Source organism: Erythrolamprus reginae, chromosome 13 (assembly GCF_031021105.1).
Source record: "Erythrolamprus reginae isolate rEryReg1 chromosome 13, rEryReg1.hap1, whole genome shotgun sequence".
NCBI classification, from domain to species: Eukaryota; Metazoa; Chordata; class Lepidosauria; order Squamata; family Dipsadidae; genus Erythrolamprus; species Erythrolamprus reginae.
In genome coordinates, this window is record NC_091962.1 from 11,504,856 (window position 1) to 11,522,659 (window position 17,804).

The 17,804-nt window shown below is 45.7% G+C and overlaps 2 protein-coding genes across 11 annotated transcripts in view; one reads left to right on the forward strand and one right to left on the reverse strand.

Annotated features, from left to right (window-relative positions):
- Positions 1–6,187: 6,187 nt before the first annotated feature.
- C13H1orf43 (chromosome 13 C1orf43 homolog) lies at positions 6,188–17,258 on the reverse strand. Of its 2 annotated transcripts, none has more exons than XM_070766296.1 (7): positions 15,985–17,258; positions 13,038–13,139; positions 10,801–10,918; positions 10,650–10,703; positions 9,548–9,714; positions 9,348–9,406; positions 6,188–7,061 (listed from the first exon to the last, which is right to left on the reverse strand). In XM_070766296.1, exons 1-7 carry the CDS (start codon positions 16,147–16,149, stop codon positions 6,875–6,877), a joined length of 852 nt encoding a protein of 283 aa, XP_070622397.1. In that variant the 5' UTR covers positions 16,150–17,258; the 3' UTR covers positions 6,188–6,874. The 2 variants fall into 2 exon arrangements, with proteins under 2 accessions (XP_070622397.1, XP_070622398.1); XM_070766297.1 differs by lacking the exon at positions 15,985–17,258 and adding an exon at positions 14,157–14,260.
- Positions 16,872–17,804, forward strand: part of UBAP2L (ubiquitin associated protein 2 like) — a 59,560-nt gene continuing 58,627 nt past the window's right edge. For 4 of the 9 annotated variants that reach the window (XM_070766286.1, XM_070766289.1, XM_070766292.1 and 1 more), the window contains exon 1: positions 17,061–17,143. The gene's annotated coding sequence lies outside the window, so the exon portion shown is untranslated. Of the gene's footprint in view, positions 16,985–17,060; positions 17,148–17,804 lie in introns of those variants that run through there. The other 5 variants (XM_070766288.1, XM_070766291.1, XM_070766295.1 and 2 more) reach the window with 4 other exon arrangements.

Here is a 17,804-nt window from a genome sequence, read left to right on the forward strand (position 1 = left end):
TATTCTATTTCTAATCTACTCTACTCCATTTTGTTCCACTATTCCTATTCTATTCCATTCCCTTTAGTCTATTCTTCTATTTCTATTCTATTCTATTTTACTCTATTATTCTATTCCTATTCTTCTTATATTCTTATTCTATTCTATTCCTATTCTATTTCCACTATTCCTATTTTATTCTAGTCCATTCTTTTTAATCTATTCTTCTATTCTTTTTTTTTCTATTCCACCATTCTTATTCTATTCTATCCCATTCTTTTTAGTCTTTTCTTCTATTCTTATTATATTCTATTCTTCTATTCCTATTCTAATTCTTATTCTATTTCTACTCTACTCTATTCTATTCCCCTATTCCTATTCCATTCCATTCTTTTTAGTCTATTCTTCTATTCTTCTTCTATTCTTCTATTGTATTCTATTCTATTTTAGTCTATTATTCTATTCCTATTCCTATTCTATTCCACTATTCTCATTCCATTCCACTCTTTTTAGTCTATTCTTCTATTCGTATTCTTATTCTATTCTATTCTACTCTATTCTATTTTTAGTCTATTCTTCTATTCTTTTTCTGTTCCATTCCATTCCATTCCAAGCCCCTGAAGACAGGACAAGAAACAACGGGTGGAAACTAACCAAGTGAGAGAAACAACCTAGAATTAAGGAGAAACTTCCCGTCATGGAGGACAATTAACCAGTGGAACAGCTTGCCACCAGAAGTTGTGGGCGCTTCCATCCCTGGAGGTTTTTAAGAAGGCTCTGGACCGCTGGTTAAACTCTGAAATGGGATGCAATCTCCTTCTTGAGTGTGTGTGTGGGAGGGCTGGACTAGAAGACCTCCAGGGTCCCTTCTAACTCTGTTATTTTGAGAGGCTGGGATGGAATGATCAACTTGAGTTCGGGCCATTGGACGTTCTTTCTCGGAAGGTGGTCCTCAACAACGTCCTGGCTTTCTACCCAAGATTCATTGTTTTGTGTGTGTGTGTGTGAACTTGTTGCTTGTATCCTAAGATTATTAATATTGATGATGTTTCTTCATTGCTTATTTGACCCCTGTGACAATCATTGTTGTATCTCATGATTCTCGACAAATCTATATTTTCTTTTATGGACATTGGGAGCATTTGCAGCAAGACAAATTCCTTGTGTGTCCAATCACACGTGGCCAATAAATAATTCTATTCTATAAATAAACCCAGATAGGTTATCTGATAGAGATAGATAGATAGATAGATAGAGTTAGATAGATAGATAGATAGATAGATAGATAGAGATAGATAGATAGAGATAGATAGATAGAGTTAGTTAGATAGATAGAGTTAGATAGATAGATAGAGTTAGATAGATAGATAGATAGATAGATAGAGATAGATAGATAGATAGATAGATAGAGTTAGATAGATAGATAGATAGAGTTAGATAGATAGAGTTAGATAGATAGATAGATAGATAGATAGAGATAGATAGATAGATAGATAGAGTTAGATAGATAGATAGATAGATAGAGTTAGATAGATAGATAGAGTTAGATAGATAGATAGAGTTAGATAGATAGATAGATAGATAGATAGATAGATAGAGTTAGATAGATAGATAGAGTTAGATAGATAGATAGAGTTAGATAGATAGATAGAGTTAGATAGATAGAGTTAGATAGATAGATAGAGTTAGATAGATAGATAGATAGATAGATAGATAGAGTTAGATAGATAGATAGATAGATATAGTTAGTTAGATAGATAGATAGAGTTAGTTAGATAGATAGAAAGATAGATAGATAGATAGATAGATAGATAGAGTTAGATAGATAGATAGATAGATAGATATAGTTAGATAGATAGATAGAGTTAGATAGATAGATAGATAGATAGATAGATATAGTTAGATAGATAGATAGAGTTAGATAGATAGATAGATAGAGTTAGATAGATAGATAGATAGAGTTAGATAGATAGATAGAGTTAGATAGATAGATAGATAGATATAGTTAGATAGATAGATAGATAGATAGATAGAGTTAGATAGATAGATAGATAGATAGATATAGTTAGTTAGTTAGATAGGTAGAGTTAGATAGATAGATAGAGTTAGATAGATAGATAGATAGATAGATAGATATAGTTAGTTAGTTAGATAGGTAGGTAGGTAGGTAGATAGATAGTTAGATAGATATAGTTGATAGATAGATATAAAGAAACCTAAATAGATAAAGAAACCTAAATAGATAGAAGTACAGATTTAGTAAAAAGTTTGATAAACTTTTTACTAAATCTGTACTTCTATTTCTACTAGTTTTTCTCATCATTCCTATCATCCTTTTCCTCCCACTTAGGACTGTATGACTGTAACTTGTTGCTTGTATCCTAAGATTTTTTATTAATATAGTTTCTTCATTGCTTATTGGACCCCGATGACAATCATTAAGTGTTGGACCTCATGATTCTTGACAAATGTATATTTTCTTTTTATGTACACTGAAAGCATCTGTACCAAAGACAAATACCTTGTGTGTTCAATCACACTTGGCCAATAAAGAATTCTATTCTATTCTATTCTATAAATAAACCTAGATAGGTTATCTGATAGATGGATGGATGGAGATAGATATAGTTATAGATAGATAGATAGATAGATAGATAGATAGATAGATAGATATAGATAGATAGATAGATTAGATAAAGAAACCTAAATAAAGAAACCTAAATAGATAGATAACACTATCAAGCTTTTTACTAAATCTGAACTTCTATTCTATTTTCAAAGGGGAGATAAATAAAAGGACTATCCCTCTGGGTGGGGCTGGTGGATCTTAAGAGGGGCCCCCTCCAGCCACCCTGGGAAAGCTTTTAGCAGTCCTCCCAGCTTCGCCATTGACCTTGGTGCTCGGATACCCGCTGGGCTCATCACATGGAAGGCTGGTTCCACTTAGTGACAAGAGACGCCTCAAAATGGAATAGCCCCCCCCTCCACGCACGTCCTCTCCCCCCCCCTTCGATGAGCCCTCCAGCAGGATCTCAGCTGGGGTGGAATCGGAAAGCTGGTTAATTTGGAGATTTAACGATTTGGGTGGTTGTTGTCCTTTTATTTGAACAGGGCAAAAGCCGGGATATTTTTTACGTAAAAGAATTAAAAGGGGAGCATTTTAAAAAAACAAAACAAAATGGTCCATCCAGTTTTTAAGGAACCTGGCTTCCCTTCCAAATTTCAACTCCAGCACCCTTGGTTTAATTTAAATTAAGTTAACCCGTTGTTTTGAAGGCCTCTAAAGACTTAACGGCGATATTCCGTAAAAAGAAAAATTGTTTTGCATGGCATCGCTTTAATTAAAGTGGGTATGTGTGAGTGTATAAATAAAAGTACAGTGTTCCCTCGATTTTCGTGGGTTCGAACTTCGCGAATAGCCTATACCACGGTTTTTTAAAAAAAATTAATTAAAAAATACTTTGCGGGTTTTTTTACTACACCACGTTTTTTCCCACCCGATGACATCATAACTAATAATTTTTGCAAATAAATAACAAAAAAAATAATTAATAAATAATTATGTTTATAAATATCAGGATCCCTAAGTGTCTTATTCAATGGTGAGTACCAGTAATAATGGTGAGTAAATGGTTTTTAAGGGAATGGGAAATGGTAATTTAGGGGTTTAAAGTGTGAAGGGAAGGCTTGTGATACTGTCCATAGCCAAAAATGGTGTATTTACTTCCGCATCTCTACTTTGCGGAAATTCGACTTTCATGGGTGGTCTTGGAATGCATCCCCCGTGAAAATCGAGGGAACACTGTATTTGTAGTCAAAAGAGATGAATTTCCAGGGTGAAAGGCTCTTCACAGCATTTTAGCCACGAGAATTAATTTTCAAACGGAAGGCAGATGGCAAATGTTTGATTTTCGAAGCGTTTGTAGACAACCAAGGGATGAATTTCAGCATGAAAAATCTGTTGGGTTGCTCTCGACTTAAAAAAAAACGAAGGTTAATTTTCGAACAGAAGGACAACTGCAAATTTTGCCCGACCGTTTTCCGCGAAACTGTTTCATAAAAAAAAACAACCCCACCAGTTCCCTTCGCTTCAAATAAAGAACATTTTGTGAAATCCCAAGTTTTTGGGCTCTTAATTAAAAGTCCAGTGCAAAATTCACCCATCGCTTGGAGACGGATGCCACCTTCTGGCCAGGATTGATTCAGCTCCCAAAAAGGCAATGCAAATAAACCACGTTTGTCTATCCTTACAGCAGGGGTCCCCAACCACCGGGCCGCGGACCAGTACCGGGCCGTGGGGCATGTTGCACCGGTCCGTGGAGTCAGCAGCTGCCGGCCCTCATGCCGCCACCCCCTCCCTCCAGCGCTTCGCCTCCCGCCGGGCAAGAGGCCTCGGGAGGCAGGTTCTGCCGGCCACAGGACGATGGATGGAACAGAGGGGCGGGAAGGACCGAGAGGCTCAAGCCTCTTTTGGCTTCTGCCGCGGGGCGCTTTTGCGTTTTTGGCTGGGGGGAGGCAGGAGGGCCAGCCTGACCCCCTCTCTCCAGCGCTTAGCTCCCGCTGGGCAAGAGGGCTTGGGAGGCAGGTTCTGCCGGCCACAGGACGATGGCGGGAAAGAGGGGTGGGGAGGACCAGCACCCCCATGCTTAATCCCACCCCCCAACCACGCCCCTTTCCGCCCCCACTGGGCCATAGAAAAATTGTCTTGCGGAAACTGGTCCCTGGTGGAAAAAACGTTGGGGACCACTGCCTTACAGGATGGAAAAAAACCCTTCCATTTCTGTAGAGATGTACTTATTTCTTATACAGTGGTACCTCTACTTAAGAACGCCTCTAAAGAACATTTCTAGATAAGAACCGGGTGTTCAAATTTTTTTGGCCTCTACTTAAGAACCCAAGCGCGGAAAAATTTCCCAGGAAATTTGAGAGCGGTACGAAGGCCCGGACAGTTTCCTGCCATTCCCCCTTTAATCCCGGCCATCTCGGGCTTTTCTGGGCTGCCAGGGGAGCCTTTCAGTGGCGCTTAAGGAGGCTTTGGCAGTCCAGAGCGAACAAAGCATTTTCCTTTCTCTGGGCGCTTGGAGAGGGAATAAACCTCTGCCAGCGCCCAGAGAAAAGAAACGCTCCCTTCGCTCTGGGAAGCTGAGGAGTCACCAGAGCAAAGGAAAGGCGCCGGCTACAAAGTGAGAGAGGGCAGCCCTTCAGCATGGGACGGAAGAGGAAGCAGGAAGTAGCAGCAGCAGCCAGTGTATGGGAGGCAGCCTCGCGCCGGGTGTATGGGAGGCACGTGCTCCTCCTCGCTGTTTCAGAGTCCCTCTTTTTTTTTAAGCCTTAAAGTTTTGGATTTTTTTGATTCCCCTCACCTCCCCTTCTTCGTTCGGCAGCGACCGTCCTCCTCTTCTTCCTCCTCCTCCTCCTCCCACCCAAATTCCGAGCTTTTATTTCTTCCCTAATGGGTTTGCACGCATTATTTGCTTTTACATTGATTCCTCTGGGAAAAAATTGCTTCTACTTAAGAACGTTTCTACTTAAGAACCTGGTCACGGAACGAATGAAGTTCTTAAGTAGAGGGACCACTGTATATAATGAAACTCCACCTCTCTTATTTGGTCTGGTTCTTTTAAATCTGAAGGTCAGCGGTTCAAATCTCATCACCGGCTCAAGGTGGACTCAGCCTTCCATCCTTCCGAGGTGGGTCAAATGACCCGGATTGTAGGGGCAAAATATGCTGGCTCTGTTAAAAAGTGCTATTGCTAACATATTGTAAGCCGCCCTGAGTCTAAGGAGAAGGGCGGCTTAAAAATTGAATAAATAAATAAATAAATAATTTTAATCCCTCTAGCTGTATATTCCATTTGTCAGTTTCATCCCACCGTAATTATTATTATCATTATTTATTATTATTTATTAGATTTGTATGCCGCCCCTCTCCGCACTCGGGGCAGCTCACAGCAATAATAAAAACAATGTACAATGAAAAAATATCTAAAGTGGCAACTATATCAGATCTTCCCTCAGTTATATTGGCATATAAATCCAATAAATCTAATCTAATCTATTGACAAAATTGCTTGGGGATGAATTTCCGACAAACCTGGTTATTCCCCCCCTCCTTTCTTAGCTACCCAAACCAGGTTTCCTTATTTTGAAGGAGAACTTTTCTAACCATCTTTGAACAACACAACAAAAAATATGCAAAAGAAGTGTGTGTGTTTGCGAGGCAAACTGCCGGTTTTATTTCAAGAGGGGACGCTGAGCAAGCCCGTACAGGACCGAGGTCTGGAGGGTGCCACGTCCCCGAAGGACCCGTGGCACGGCTGTCACATGGCCACAGCAGGTGGCTCTTCAGCGTTCCCTGACCCGAAGTTGTAAAAAGAGGAAAGAAAAAATTTATTTTCTCTCGGACGATCTCCCGCTCCGGAACGTGTAAAGACCCCGCCGAATGCGTCACCACGCCACATGGTGGAACTTTCTCTCTCGCATCGGTGGACGTTTACGACGTCCACTAGCCACCCCCCACGGAAGGCAAACCCACTGTCCGCCCGATATCAGTGGGGTGGCGATCAAATATCCCGATATTAAGATTTCCCGGAGAGGAACAAGTCTCGTGTAACTTGGCCCGATTTTGGATTTGTTCGGCATCCTGGGAGAACAAGTCTTTGTCAATAAATAAGACGGGAGGAAATAAAGAGAGAGAAAAATTAAGAATAAGAATTTTTTAAAAAATAATAATTTAAAAAAAGAAAGAAAGAAAGGGGCTAAAACCATCCAGGACCCGTTTCAGAGGCGATATTTTCCGCAGCACCAGGGCCGCGGAAAGGGGGTGTAAGTAAGAGGCAAGGCCCAATTCATTTTGGGGTCCAGATTTGGGGAGGTGGTGGGAGGAAGAGGAGGTTCACAGGGTGCTTTCCAAAGTGTTGTAGTTGTCTTTGAAACTCTTGAGTTCCAGGAAGTGCTTGGCCCGCTTGCTCTTCTGGGTGGAAGGCAGGTAGGTCACCTGGATGGTGGGGTCAGGCGAGAGGGTCAAGTCCTTGGCCGCCGACTGGTGCTGCCGCTGGCTGCTCTCCCCGCGGGCTTTGATGCTGCGGAAGGAAGGGGGAGACGTCGAAGCAATGTTGTACGGACGTTTTAATTTTTTTTTTTTAAAAAAATTACATTTTTAATTACTGTATTGTATTTTTTATATATACTGTATTACTTTTTTTCCAAATTTTAAAAACAACATTTTTATAGTTTAATACAGATCTATACCCTTTAAAAAAAAAATTGTTACAGAAAGGAAAGGGGGGGGGACATGATCGAAACACTTAAATATGTTCAAGGGTTAAATAAGGTTCAGGAGGGAAGTGTTTTTAATAGGAAAGTGAACCCCAGAACAAGGGGGCACAATCTGAAGTTAGTTGGGGGAAAGATCAGAAGCAGAGTGAGAATATAGTATTTCAATGAAAGAGTCGTAGATGCTTGGAACAAACTTCCAGCAGACGTGGTTGGTAAATCCACAGGAAGTAAATTTAAACATGCCTGGGATAAACATAAACCCATCCTAAGATAAAATGCGGGAAATAGTATAAGGGCAGACTAGAGGGACCAGGAGGCCACTTCTCCAAACTACTCAACATTTCCACTACTGTTGTTCTGGAGCTAAGGAGAAACATCCCGACAGTGAGGATGATTAGCCAGTGGGACAGCTTGCCACCAGAGGTTGTGGGTTGCTCCATCACTACTGGAGGTTTTTGAGAAGAAACTGGACAGGCATTTGTCTGAAATGGGACAGGTTCTCCTGTGTGAGAAGGGGGCTGGACTAGCTGACCCCCAAGATCCATTCCGACTCTTATTATTCTGCTATCCTTCCTTTCCTCCCCCACAATCCCTCCTTTGCTCCCCCCTCTAATCCTTCCTTCCTTTCCCTCCTCTCCTTCCTTCCTCTCCTTCCTTCCTCTTATTCCTTTCTTCTCCTTCCTTTGTTCCTTCCTCCCATATCCCTCCCATCCTCTCTCTCTCCCTTATTCCCTTCCTTTCCTCTCCTCCTCCTCCTTCTTTCCTTTCTTTTCCTTTTCTTTCCTCCTTTCCTTTTTTCCTTTCCTCTTCTCTCCTCCTCCTTTCCTTTCCTTCCTCTCCTTTCCTTTCCTTCTTCTTTGCTTTCCTCCTTTCCTCTTCTCTCCTCCTTCTTTTCTTTTTTACCTTTCCTCCTTTCCTCTCCCTTTTCCTTCCTCCTTTCCTTTCTTTTCCTTCTTTCCTTCCATCCTCTCCTCCTTTCCTTTCCTTCCTCTCCCTTCCTTTCTTTTCCTTTCCTCCTCCTTTCCTTTATTTTTCTTTTTCTTTCTTTCCTTCCATCCTTTCCTCTCCTCTCCTCCTCTTCTTTTCCTTCCTCTCCTTTCCTTTCTTTTCCTTCTTCTTTCCTTCCATCCTCTCCTCCTTTCCTTCCTCTCCCTTCCTTTCTTTTCCTCCTCCTTTCCTTTATTTTTCTTTTTCTTTCTTTCCTTCCATCCTTTCCTCTCCTCTCCTCCTCTTCTTTTCCTTCCTCTCCTTTCCTTTCTTTTCCTTCTTTCCTTCCATCCTCTCCTCCTTTCCTTTCCTTCCTCTCCCTTCCTTTCTTTTCCTTTCCTCCTCCTCCTCCTCCTTTATTTTTCTTCTTCTTTCTTTCCTTCCATCCTTTCCTCTCCTCCTCTTCTTTTCCTTCCTCTCCTTTCCTTTCTTTTCCTTCTTCTTTCCTTCCATCCTCTCCTCCTTTCCTTTCCTTCCTCTCCCTTCCTTTCTTTTCCTTTCCTTCTTCTTTCCTTTCCTCCTCCTCCTTTCCTTCCATCCTCTCCTCCTTTCCTTTCCTTCCTCTCCCTTCCTTTCTTTTCCTTTCCTCCTCCTCCTCCTCCTTTCCTTTATTTTTCTTCTTCTTTCTTTCCTTCCATCCTTTCCTCTCCTCCTCTTCTTTTCCTTCCTCTCCTTTCCTTTCTTTTCCTTCTTCTTTCCTTCCATCCTCTCCTCCTTTCCTTTCCTTCCTCTCCCTTCCTTTCTTTTCCTTTCCTTCTTCTTTCCTTTCCTCCTCCTCCTTTCCTTTCTTTTCCTTCTTCTTTCCTTCCATCCTTTCCTCTCCTCTCCTCCTCCTTTCCTTTCTCTCCCTTCCTTTCTTTTCCTCTCCTCCTCCTTTCCTTTCTTTTCCTTCTTCTTTCCTTTCCTCCTCCTCCTTTCCTTTCCTTTCCCCTCCCCTTTCCTTTCCTACTGGAGAACAGACCAAACAGCCATCTGTCCCTAGCCAGCGGTCTAGCCCGGGCTCCTTCTGGATCAGGGGGCTGGACTAGCAGACCTCCAAGGTCCCTCTCGACTATTTCCTCATCCCGCCCCTTCCCTCGCCCGCTGCCCCTCTGCCAACTCACATTGCTGCCAGCTCGTTCAAGGCCTCCTGGAACCGGAGCAATTCCATGTTGCTAAACACCTGCAGCAGAAAGAGAAATTAAAAACCAGCCCACCCGCGATCTTTAAAGCTGCCTGAGCCGGGATGGAGAACCCCAGCCCGCTTCCCAAGCCCGCTTCAGCCCCGGAAGGCAAGGGGTGGGTGGTAGAGGGCCTCACTCACCCCTGTCCCGTAGCGGGCGTTCTCGTACCCGTCCAGGAGGGCATCGATCAGAGCCTTGCGGAGCCCTTTCACGGGGCTGCTGGAGTTGCGGAGATCCAACAGGTAAGCGTGGAAGTTTTTCTCCATCAGCAACTTGGGGTAGCGGCCTTCCATGGAGTAGGGGATGTCTGCGGAGGGAGGAGCCAGAAGGGACACGATTGATGTGACTAGAACTCACAACCTCCTGGTGATTGGCTCAAAGTCACTCGGCGAGCTTTCGTGCCCAAGGCAGGACTAGAATTCCCCGTCTCCTGGTGATTGGCACAAATCCACCCAATCAGCCTTTCTACTTAAGGCAGGACTGGAACTCCCTGTCTCCTGGTGATTGGCACAAATCCACCCAATCAGCTTTTCTACCTAAGGCAGGACTAGAAGTCCCCGTCTCCTGGTGATTGGCACAAATCCACCCAATCAGCTTTTCTACCTAAGGCAGGACTAGAACTCTCTGTCTCCTGGTGATTGGCACAAATTCACCCAATCAGCCTTTCTATCTAAGGCAGGACTAGAATTCCCCATCTCCTGGTGATTGGCACAAATCCACCCAATCATTTTTTCTACCTAAGGCAGGACTAGAACTCACAATCTCCTGGTGATTGGCACAAATCCACCCAATCAGCCTTTCTACCTAAGGCAGGACTAGAACTCCCCGTCTCCTGGTGATTGGCACAAATCCACCCAATCATCTTTTCTACCTAAGGCAGGACTAGAACTCACAATCTCCTGGTGATTGGCACAAATTCACCCAATCAGCCTTTCTACCTAAGGCAGGACTAGAACTCCCCGTCTCCTGGTGATTGGCCCAAAGTCACCCAGCTGGTTTTTATGCCTAGGGAAGGACTAGAACTCCCTGTCTGTTGCTTTCCAACTGACACCAAGGAGGTCTGACCCATCGTCTAAACCAAGCCATCTTTAAAAGCTTCTTTTAAAATCAAAACAGAGGGGTCTCGAGGCCTTTTTCCAAAATGGCAACACCCACCCAACCCGTTTCCTCCCAGGGGGGGAGGCCAAATGCCAAGACCCAGACCCTTCTCCGCTCTGCTGGACACCCGTCTCGCTTTTTTACCTGTCTCTCGGACAGCGTCCAAAGCCTTCATCCGATACACGTAGTCATAAGGGACTGAAACGGAAACGGGGGGGAGCTTAGTCAGGGTCAGATCTCGGGGGGCTTCTGCCCTCGTCCCACCCACCCGCCCGCAGATCCCGGAGTCCAGTACATGGGGTTCTAGGCGACTCGAGTTGTAGCAACCGAGGGTCACTGTACAGCAACAGCTGAGGCTCGTATCGGATGTCTTGAACCCGGGACAGTCGGATGTCAATCTCTTCCTTGAGCCCCTGAACGGAGGGAGAAAGGGAGAGAGAGAGAGAGAGAGGAAGGGGACAAGGATTAGCTTTGCACCTGGCGAGATTCCCAATTCGAACTCGGTGCCACTTGGTGCTTAAAGATAGATTACTCCTGACTAGAGGGGAGCAATTTCATTTTAAAATAATAATAATAATAATAAAGTTTTATTATTTTTCCCCACAATACATCCATATATACACAGATACATTTCTATTTATATATTATGACAACAACACAAGAGCACACAACAGATTCAAGCTTAACATTAACCGCTCCAAACTTGACTGTAAAAAATACGACTTTAGTAATCGGGTTGTTGAAGTGTGGAACTCATTACCAGACTCGGTAGTATCATCCCCTAACCCCCAACATTTTACACTTAGACTGTCCACGGTTGACCTCTCCAGATTCCTAAGAGGTCAGTAAGGGGCGTCCGTAAGTGCCCTAGAGTGCCTTTCGTCCCGTCCTATAGTCTCTCCTATATCTCGTATTTCTTCTCTACTATATCCTCTATAACCTTCATTGTGTATTATTGTGTATTAGACTAAATAAATAAATAAAATAAAATAATATTTATATTTATTAGATTTGTATGCCGCCCCTCTCGAAGGACTCGGAGCAGCCCACAACACAATACAACATCACAAATCCAATATGTTAAAGAAAGCACATAAAAAGCCCATTATTAAAACCAAACAACTCAGTCGTACCATACACAAATCTACCATAGCGTAGGGGTAACTCAGTTCCCCCATGCCCAGCAACATAGGTGGGTTTTGAGTAGCTTACGAAAGGCAAGGAGGGCGGGGGCGGTTCTAATCTCCGGGGGGAGTTGATTCCAGAGGATTGGGGCTACCACAGAGAAGACTCTTCCACGGGGTCCCGCCAGACGACATTGTTTAGTCGACGGGATCCGGAGAAGGCCGACTCTGTGGGACCTAATCGGTCGCTGGCAGAAGGCGGTCCCAGACATATTCTGGCCCGATGCCATGTAGGGCTTCATTGGTCATTACCAACACTTTGAATTTAACACTTCTTTCCCTCTTCTCCCCTTCATGCCTTCCTTCTCTACTGTTGTGGTTGGCTCTGGCCCAGCTCCTGCCCCAAGGAATGTGGAGGTGGATGTGGGGGAAACATCCACATGCCACAGGCCTGTTTTGCTCCCAATAAAACCTCCCAACGAAGTCTCCTCTGATGAAGGACGTGTGAGTGACAGGGAAGAGGGGGGCTTGACTGACAGCCCAGGAGGAGATCAATCCTCCTTATCTTCTTTGGATTCAGAGGAGGAATGTATGACTGACTCATGCATGCGTAGAGTTATGCATAGGAGAGAACAGCTATATTACAGGAGATGAGAGAGGCCACCTGTGTTTGGCTGGGGTTCCAGTAATTAGAGCTGCTGATAAAAGAGCAACGTGCTAGTTTGGCCATTGTGGAGGGTTATCTGATCGTAGTTTCGTCAAGACCGTGGATTGTTGTTTCCTGTTTTGTCTTCAAGACTGCGGGTGGAATTCCTGGACTCTGGATTATACTTCATTGTGAGTGTTTACCACTGTTTGGAGAACATTAGTGGACTCAATTTCCCAGTTACTGGGTTAGAAACTGGTTTGCATTTAAACTGTGCATTGTTTGTACAAGAAATCCCTTTGAAGTTTAAAAGGGAGTTTTTTCTTCTCTTCTGTTGATAAAGAACATTTATTTTACATTCAATTTTGTGTGTGTGTGTGTCTGCTTGGACTAATTACCCTGTAATTACGGGCGGTTGGCACACGCCGGCAGAACAGAAGGGAAGGCGAGTTGCTATAACTACTGTAAACAAAGAGCAAACTGCCTTCCCCTTCCAGCACTGATGATGTTAACTAGCTAGGTCATGAAACGTCAGCTGGAAAAATCCACCAAGTTCAGAGAGCTCCAGGGACCCTTCGCCTCCGGAATCATTTTTGATCCTCAACGCTCTTGATACCTTGAGACAATACTTAAACTCTGTATTTGTGGGCCAAATTTTCCCACTGGCTTTATTAATCAATTTTCAAAGGCTGAAATCAGAGGGTGAAGTTCCCCACCCGCCACATTCCAGACGGGAAAAAGAACCCCGGTTTATCCACCGACCTTGGGGGCGTGCTGACCCACCGGCACGTGGGGTCCCCGGCGAGACTTCATGGCGAAGCGCATAATCTGCCTCTTGACGAAGATGAAGAGCAGGACGAAGACCTGGAGAGGAGGCAGAGGGAGGGTCAGTGAGGGTCTCGATGAATTAGAATTAGGGGACCCTCCCCAGCTGCAAGGAGGGGATGACCCTGGGAGGTTCAAATCCCAGGGAAAAGTTTGAACCCCCCCAAACCCCCCCCCAAATAACATCAATCATCATTATAATCTTCGTTTAATGACAACTGAATGGAGCTAGCAGAGTGTATTTACTGGCCCATTGCCCTTCCTGTCACCAGCGTGGAGTTTTGTTCATCAGATAATATTCTCAGTGTGCCCAGAGAGGGAGAAAATATCTGCCTCTACCGGGGATTGAACTCCACTAGGCCGCCACAAAAGAGGAAGAAATTGCCAAATCCGTAAAGAAGGGGGATAAAACCTTCTTCAGATATATTAGTGATAAGAAGAAGAAAAACTGCGGCATCACGAAACTTAGTACCGGGAATAATACATGCATTAATGGGAATAAGGAGATCGCTGACCATTTCAATAGCTACTTCTGTTCAGTTTTCTCAAGACACCGTACAAAATAATACTATAGAGGGATATAGCATTGCTTCCAGCTGTACGGATTCAGCTCCAGTGATCTTAGAAGCCGATGTCTTAGAAGAACTTGAACGATTAAAGATAAATAAGGCAATGGGTCCAGATGGCATCCATCCCAGAGTTCTTAAAGAACTCAGATCTGTCATTACTACCCCCCTGACTGATTTGTTTAACCAATCCTTGTTAACAGGAGAAGTTCCTGAGGATTGGAGAATGGCCAGTGTTGTGCCTATCCACAAGAAGGGCAGTAGAGAAGAAGCTGGTAACTACAGGCCAGTTAGCTTGACATCAGTTGTAGTTAAAATGATGGAGACTCTACTCAAAAAGAGGATAAATCAGCACCTAAAAAACAATAACTTATTGGACCCAAATCAGCATGGCTTTACTGAAGGCAAATCATGTCAGACTAATCTCATTGATTTCTTTGACTATGTCACAAAGGTGTTGGATGAAGGTGGTGCCGTGGATATTGCCTACCTGGACTTCAGCAAAGCCTTGATATGGTTCCACATAAAGAGCTGATAGATAAATTAGTGAAGATTGGACTTAATCCCTGGATAGTTCAATGGATTTGCAGCTGGCTGAAGCATAGACATCAGAGAGTTATTGTTAATGGCGAGTATTCTGAGCAGAGTCAGGTTACAAGCGGTGTGCCACAAGGGTCTGTTCTGGGTCCTATTCTTTTTAATATGTTTGTGAGTGACATAGGGGAAGGTTTGGTAGGGAAAGTTTGCCTATTTGCCGATGACTCTAAAGTGTGCAATAGGGTTGATATTCCTGGAGGCGTCTGTAATATGGTAAATGATTTAGCTTTACTAGATAAATGGTCAAAGCAATGGAAACTGCAGTTTAATGTTTCCAAATGTAAAATAATGCACTTGGGGAAAAGGAATCCTCAGTCTGAGTATTGTATTGGCAGTTCTGTGTTAGCAAATACTTCAAAAGAAAAGGATTTAGGGGTAATGATTTCTGACAGTCTCAAAATGGGTGAACAGTACAGTCAGGCGGTAGGGAAAGCAAGTAGGATGCTTGGCTACATAGCTAGAGGTATAACAAGCAGGAAGAGGGAGATTATGATCCCGCTATATAGAATGCTGGTGAGACCACATTTGGAATACTGTGTTCAGTTCTGGAGACCTCACCTACAAAAAGATATTGACAAAATTGAACGGGTCCAAAGACGGGCTACAAGAATGGTGGAAGGTCTTAAGCATAAAACGTATCAGGAAAGACTTCATGAACTCCATCTGTATAGTCTGGAGGACAGAAGGAAAAGGGGGGACATGATCGAAACATTTAAATATATTAAAGGGTTAAATAAGGTTCAGGAGGGAAGTGTTTTTAATAGGAAAGTGAACACAAGAACAAGGGGACACAATCTGAAGTTAGTTGGGGGAAAGATCAAAAGCAACATGAGAAAATATTATTTTACTGAAAGAGTAGTAGATCCTTGGAACAAACTTCCAGCAGACGTGGTAGATAAATCCACAGTAACTGAATTTAAACATGCCTGGGATAAACATATATCCATCCTAAGATAAAATACAGAAAATAGTATAAGGGCAGACTAGATGGACCATGAGGTCTTTTTCTGCCATCAGACTTCTATGTTTCTATGTTTCTAAAATAACAATTTGTAAAATAGCAAACTGTAAATCTGAAATACAGCGGTTGCGGAGGGAGAAATCTATGGTGGTAAATAATAATAATAATAATAATAATTATTATTATTATTATTATTATTATTATTTATTAGATTTGTATGCCGCCCCTCTCTGAGGACTCGGAGCGTCTCACAACAAGTAAAACTACAAATCCAATGTTAAAACAGTTTTAAAAACCCCTATTAAAAACAATCATACAACCGGAACACACCATACATAAAGTCAAGAGAGCTAAGAATACAGTATATCAATTCCTCCATGCCTGGCAACATAGATGAGTTTTCAAAAGGCAAGGAGGGTCGGTGTAGTCCTAATCTCCGGGGGGAGCTGATTCCAGAGTGCCGGGGCCGCCACAGAGAAGGCTCTTCCCCTGGGTCCTGCCAGACAGCACTGTTTGGTCGAAGGGACCCGAAGGCCAACTCTGTGGGACCTAATCGGTCCTACCTAATGCTGGCTGGGGAATTCTGGAAGGTTGAGAAGCACTGGACTACAAAACCCATCGTCCAAGGCACCTCCCCTTCCATCCCCGAAGCCTCAGAGGCTGGGGGCGATGGGGCCTGCAGTCCCAGCCTCCCCCCCCCACTCGCCAATAAGGGAAGGGCGAAGACGAAAGGCGTCCGAGGGGCGCGGATTGGACTCACCAGGCTGCCGTAGGCCATCACCAACACTACATTCACCCCGGAGAGCCAGTTGCTGGACGGGACGGGCGTAGACGTGGAGGGAGAAGAGGAGGAGGGAGATGAAGAGGAGGAGGACGACGACGACGATGCGGCAGCAGCGGAGGAAGAAGAAGCGGAGCCCGCCATAGCCGGGCTAGGCTCCTGGCCCGGCCGCCCCCAGGGCCGCACAACATGGCCGGAGCCGCCCGCGCGCCGGTCACGTGGCCATCCACGGCCACGCCTCCCGGCCCTAGGGAACGGGCAAAAACGCTAAGGGAAAGGAAGTTGGAGGAATCAGCTGACCGGAAGCAGAGGTGCGGGGGAATAACCCACGAAGAGAAAGGCGGCTCGCTTGGGCGGCCATATTGGAAAGGCCAAGCGAAAGCGCCGAGAGGCGTTCTCTACGCCCGACACGTCCGGTTGTCAAGGGAAGGCGTTAGAGTTGCGGAGTTAGCCAACGCTTGATAAATTAAATGATTTTTTAAAAAGTCCCAAGATTAACCCGGGCGAAGACGAACGAGGAAGGGTCTGTAGAGACGACTTTTACCCGTTCGTCGATATCTTGCTTTTGCGTGGCCAACCCCCCCGGCATTGTGGGAGGCCTGTCGCACAGGAACCGGAACTATCTCTAACTGTCCCATCAAGACTTAATGGAGAAAGGTTGAGTAGGTTTCAGGAGAAGAGATTAAAAAAAAGGGAGCCAAATAGAGTCACGTGCTGGGAGGCGGGGCCATGTGTTGGGGAAGTCGAGGAAAACAAACTCGGGAGGGAGGGGGAGTACTCCTCAACTCTCCCTCCTCCTCTCCTCGCGCAGGCGCACTGGCGCTGTCCCGCGGGAGGAAAGGGGGCGTGCCGCGGACACCTGACGCCGCGCGCTTACGGCCGCGCCCCGCGCATCACGTGGCCGAGGGGGCGGGGCCTCGCCCGCGCTGGCTTCAATTGTCAGTGTGCGTGTGTGGCGGCGGCGGCAGCGGCGGCTGAGGTAAAAAAAAAAAGCGTGAGGAAAAATAAAAATGGCGCGCGGCCCCTTTAAGAGCCGGCCCCGCCTCCTCCTTCTCTCCCCCCCCCCCCCTCCGATAATCCCCGCTTTACTTTTATGAGGCGATTCCCGGGAACCGGCGGCGGCGACGGGGCGGCGAAGGCGGGTATTTAACGCGGCGGAGCGGCTGGGCCGGGGCCTCCGGGGGGTTCTTTTTCCAGCCGGTCCGAAGGGGAGGAAGGGGGCGTGAGGAGGCGGGCAAGTTCCGGTCGGGAGCGCCTCCGCCGAGGCCTAGTCGGCCGGGGTGAAGCCGGGGACTCGCGTAGCGCGCGAAGCCGGGGCGGGCGAGGCCAAAGTCGGCTTCGACCTCCGGAAAAAAAATTCCCCCAACTTCTCAGGTTTCATCGTCGCTCTTTGGGTCTTCCGACGATGCAGGCCGAGGGCCGGGAACCCCCCGGCAGGAGGCCCCTCCCTCCCTTCTTCCCCCCCCTCGCCAACAGCGCTGGCCCTTCCTGCCCGGGCGAGGCCGCTTCCCTCTCGAGGAAGCGCCGCTTCATTGTTTCCTCCCGGGCCCTCCGCTCTCGCCTCGGCCCAAAGAAGCCGCGGGGCTGGAGTCCCTTCGCCCCGCTTCTTTCCCCTTCACGTGGAGGCGAGACCCCGGGACCCCCCCCCACCATGTCCCGGGGGCGGAGCTTTGCCCCCCCAGCCGGGGTTCAATCATGCCCTCCCTCCCTAGCGCCTGGCCGAGTTTTCTCCCCCCCCCCCCCTCCGGCAACGGGACGCCCCTCCCTTTTGGGGGGAAGGGGCCTCGCCAAAATGGGGG

What these genes read in the sequence shown, in the direction of transcription:
- C13H1orf43 (XM_070766296.1), bottom strand. Translation starts at nt 16,149, where the DNA reads ATGGCGGGCTCCGCTTCTTCTTCCTCCGCTGCTGCCGCATCGTCGTCG. An exon ending in TGATGGCCTACGGCAGCCTG is followed by an intron (nt 13,140 to 15,984) that starts GTGAGTCCAATC and finishes CCTCCTCTCCAG; the next exon opens with GTCTTCGTCCTGCTCTTCAT. An exon ending in GGACGCTGTCCGAGAGACAG is followed by an intron (nt 9,715 to 10,649) that starts GTAAAAAAGCGA and finishes CTCCCTCCGCAG; the next exon opens with ACATCCCCTACTCCATGGAA.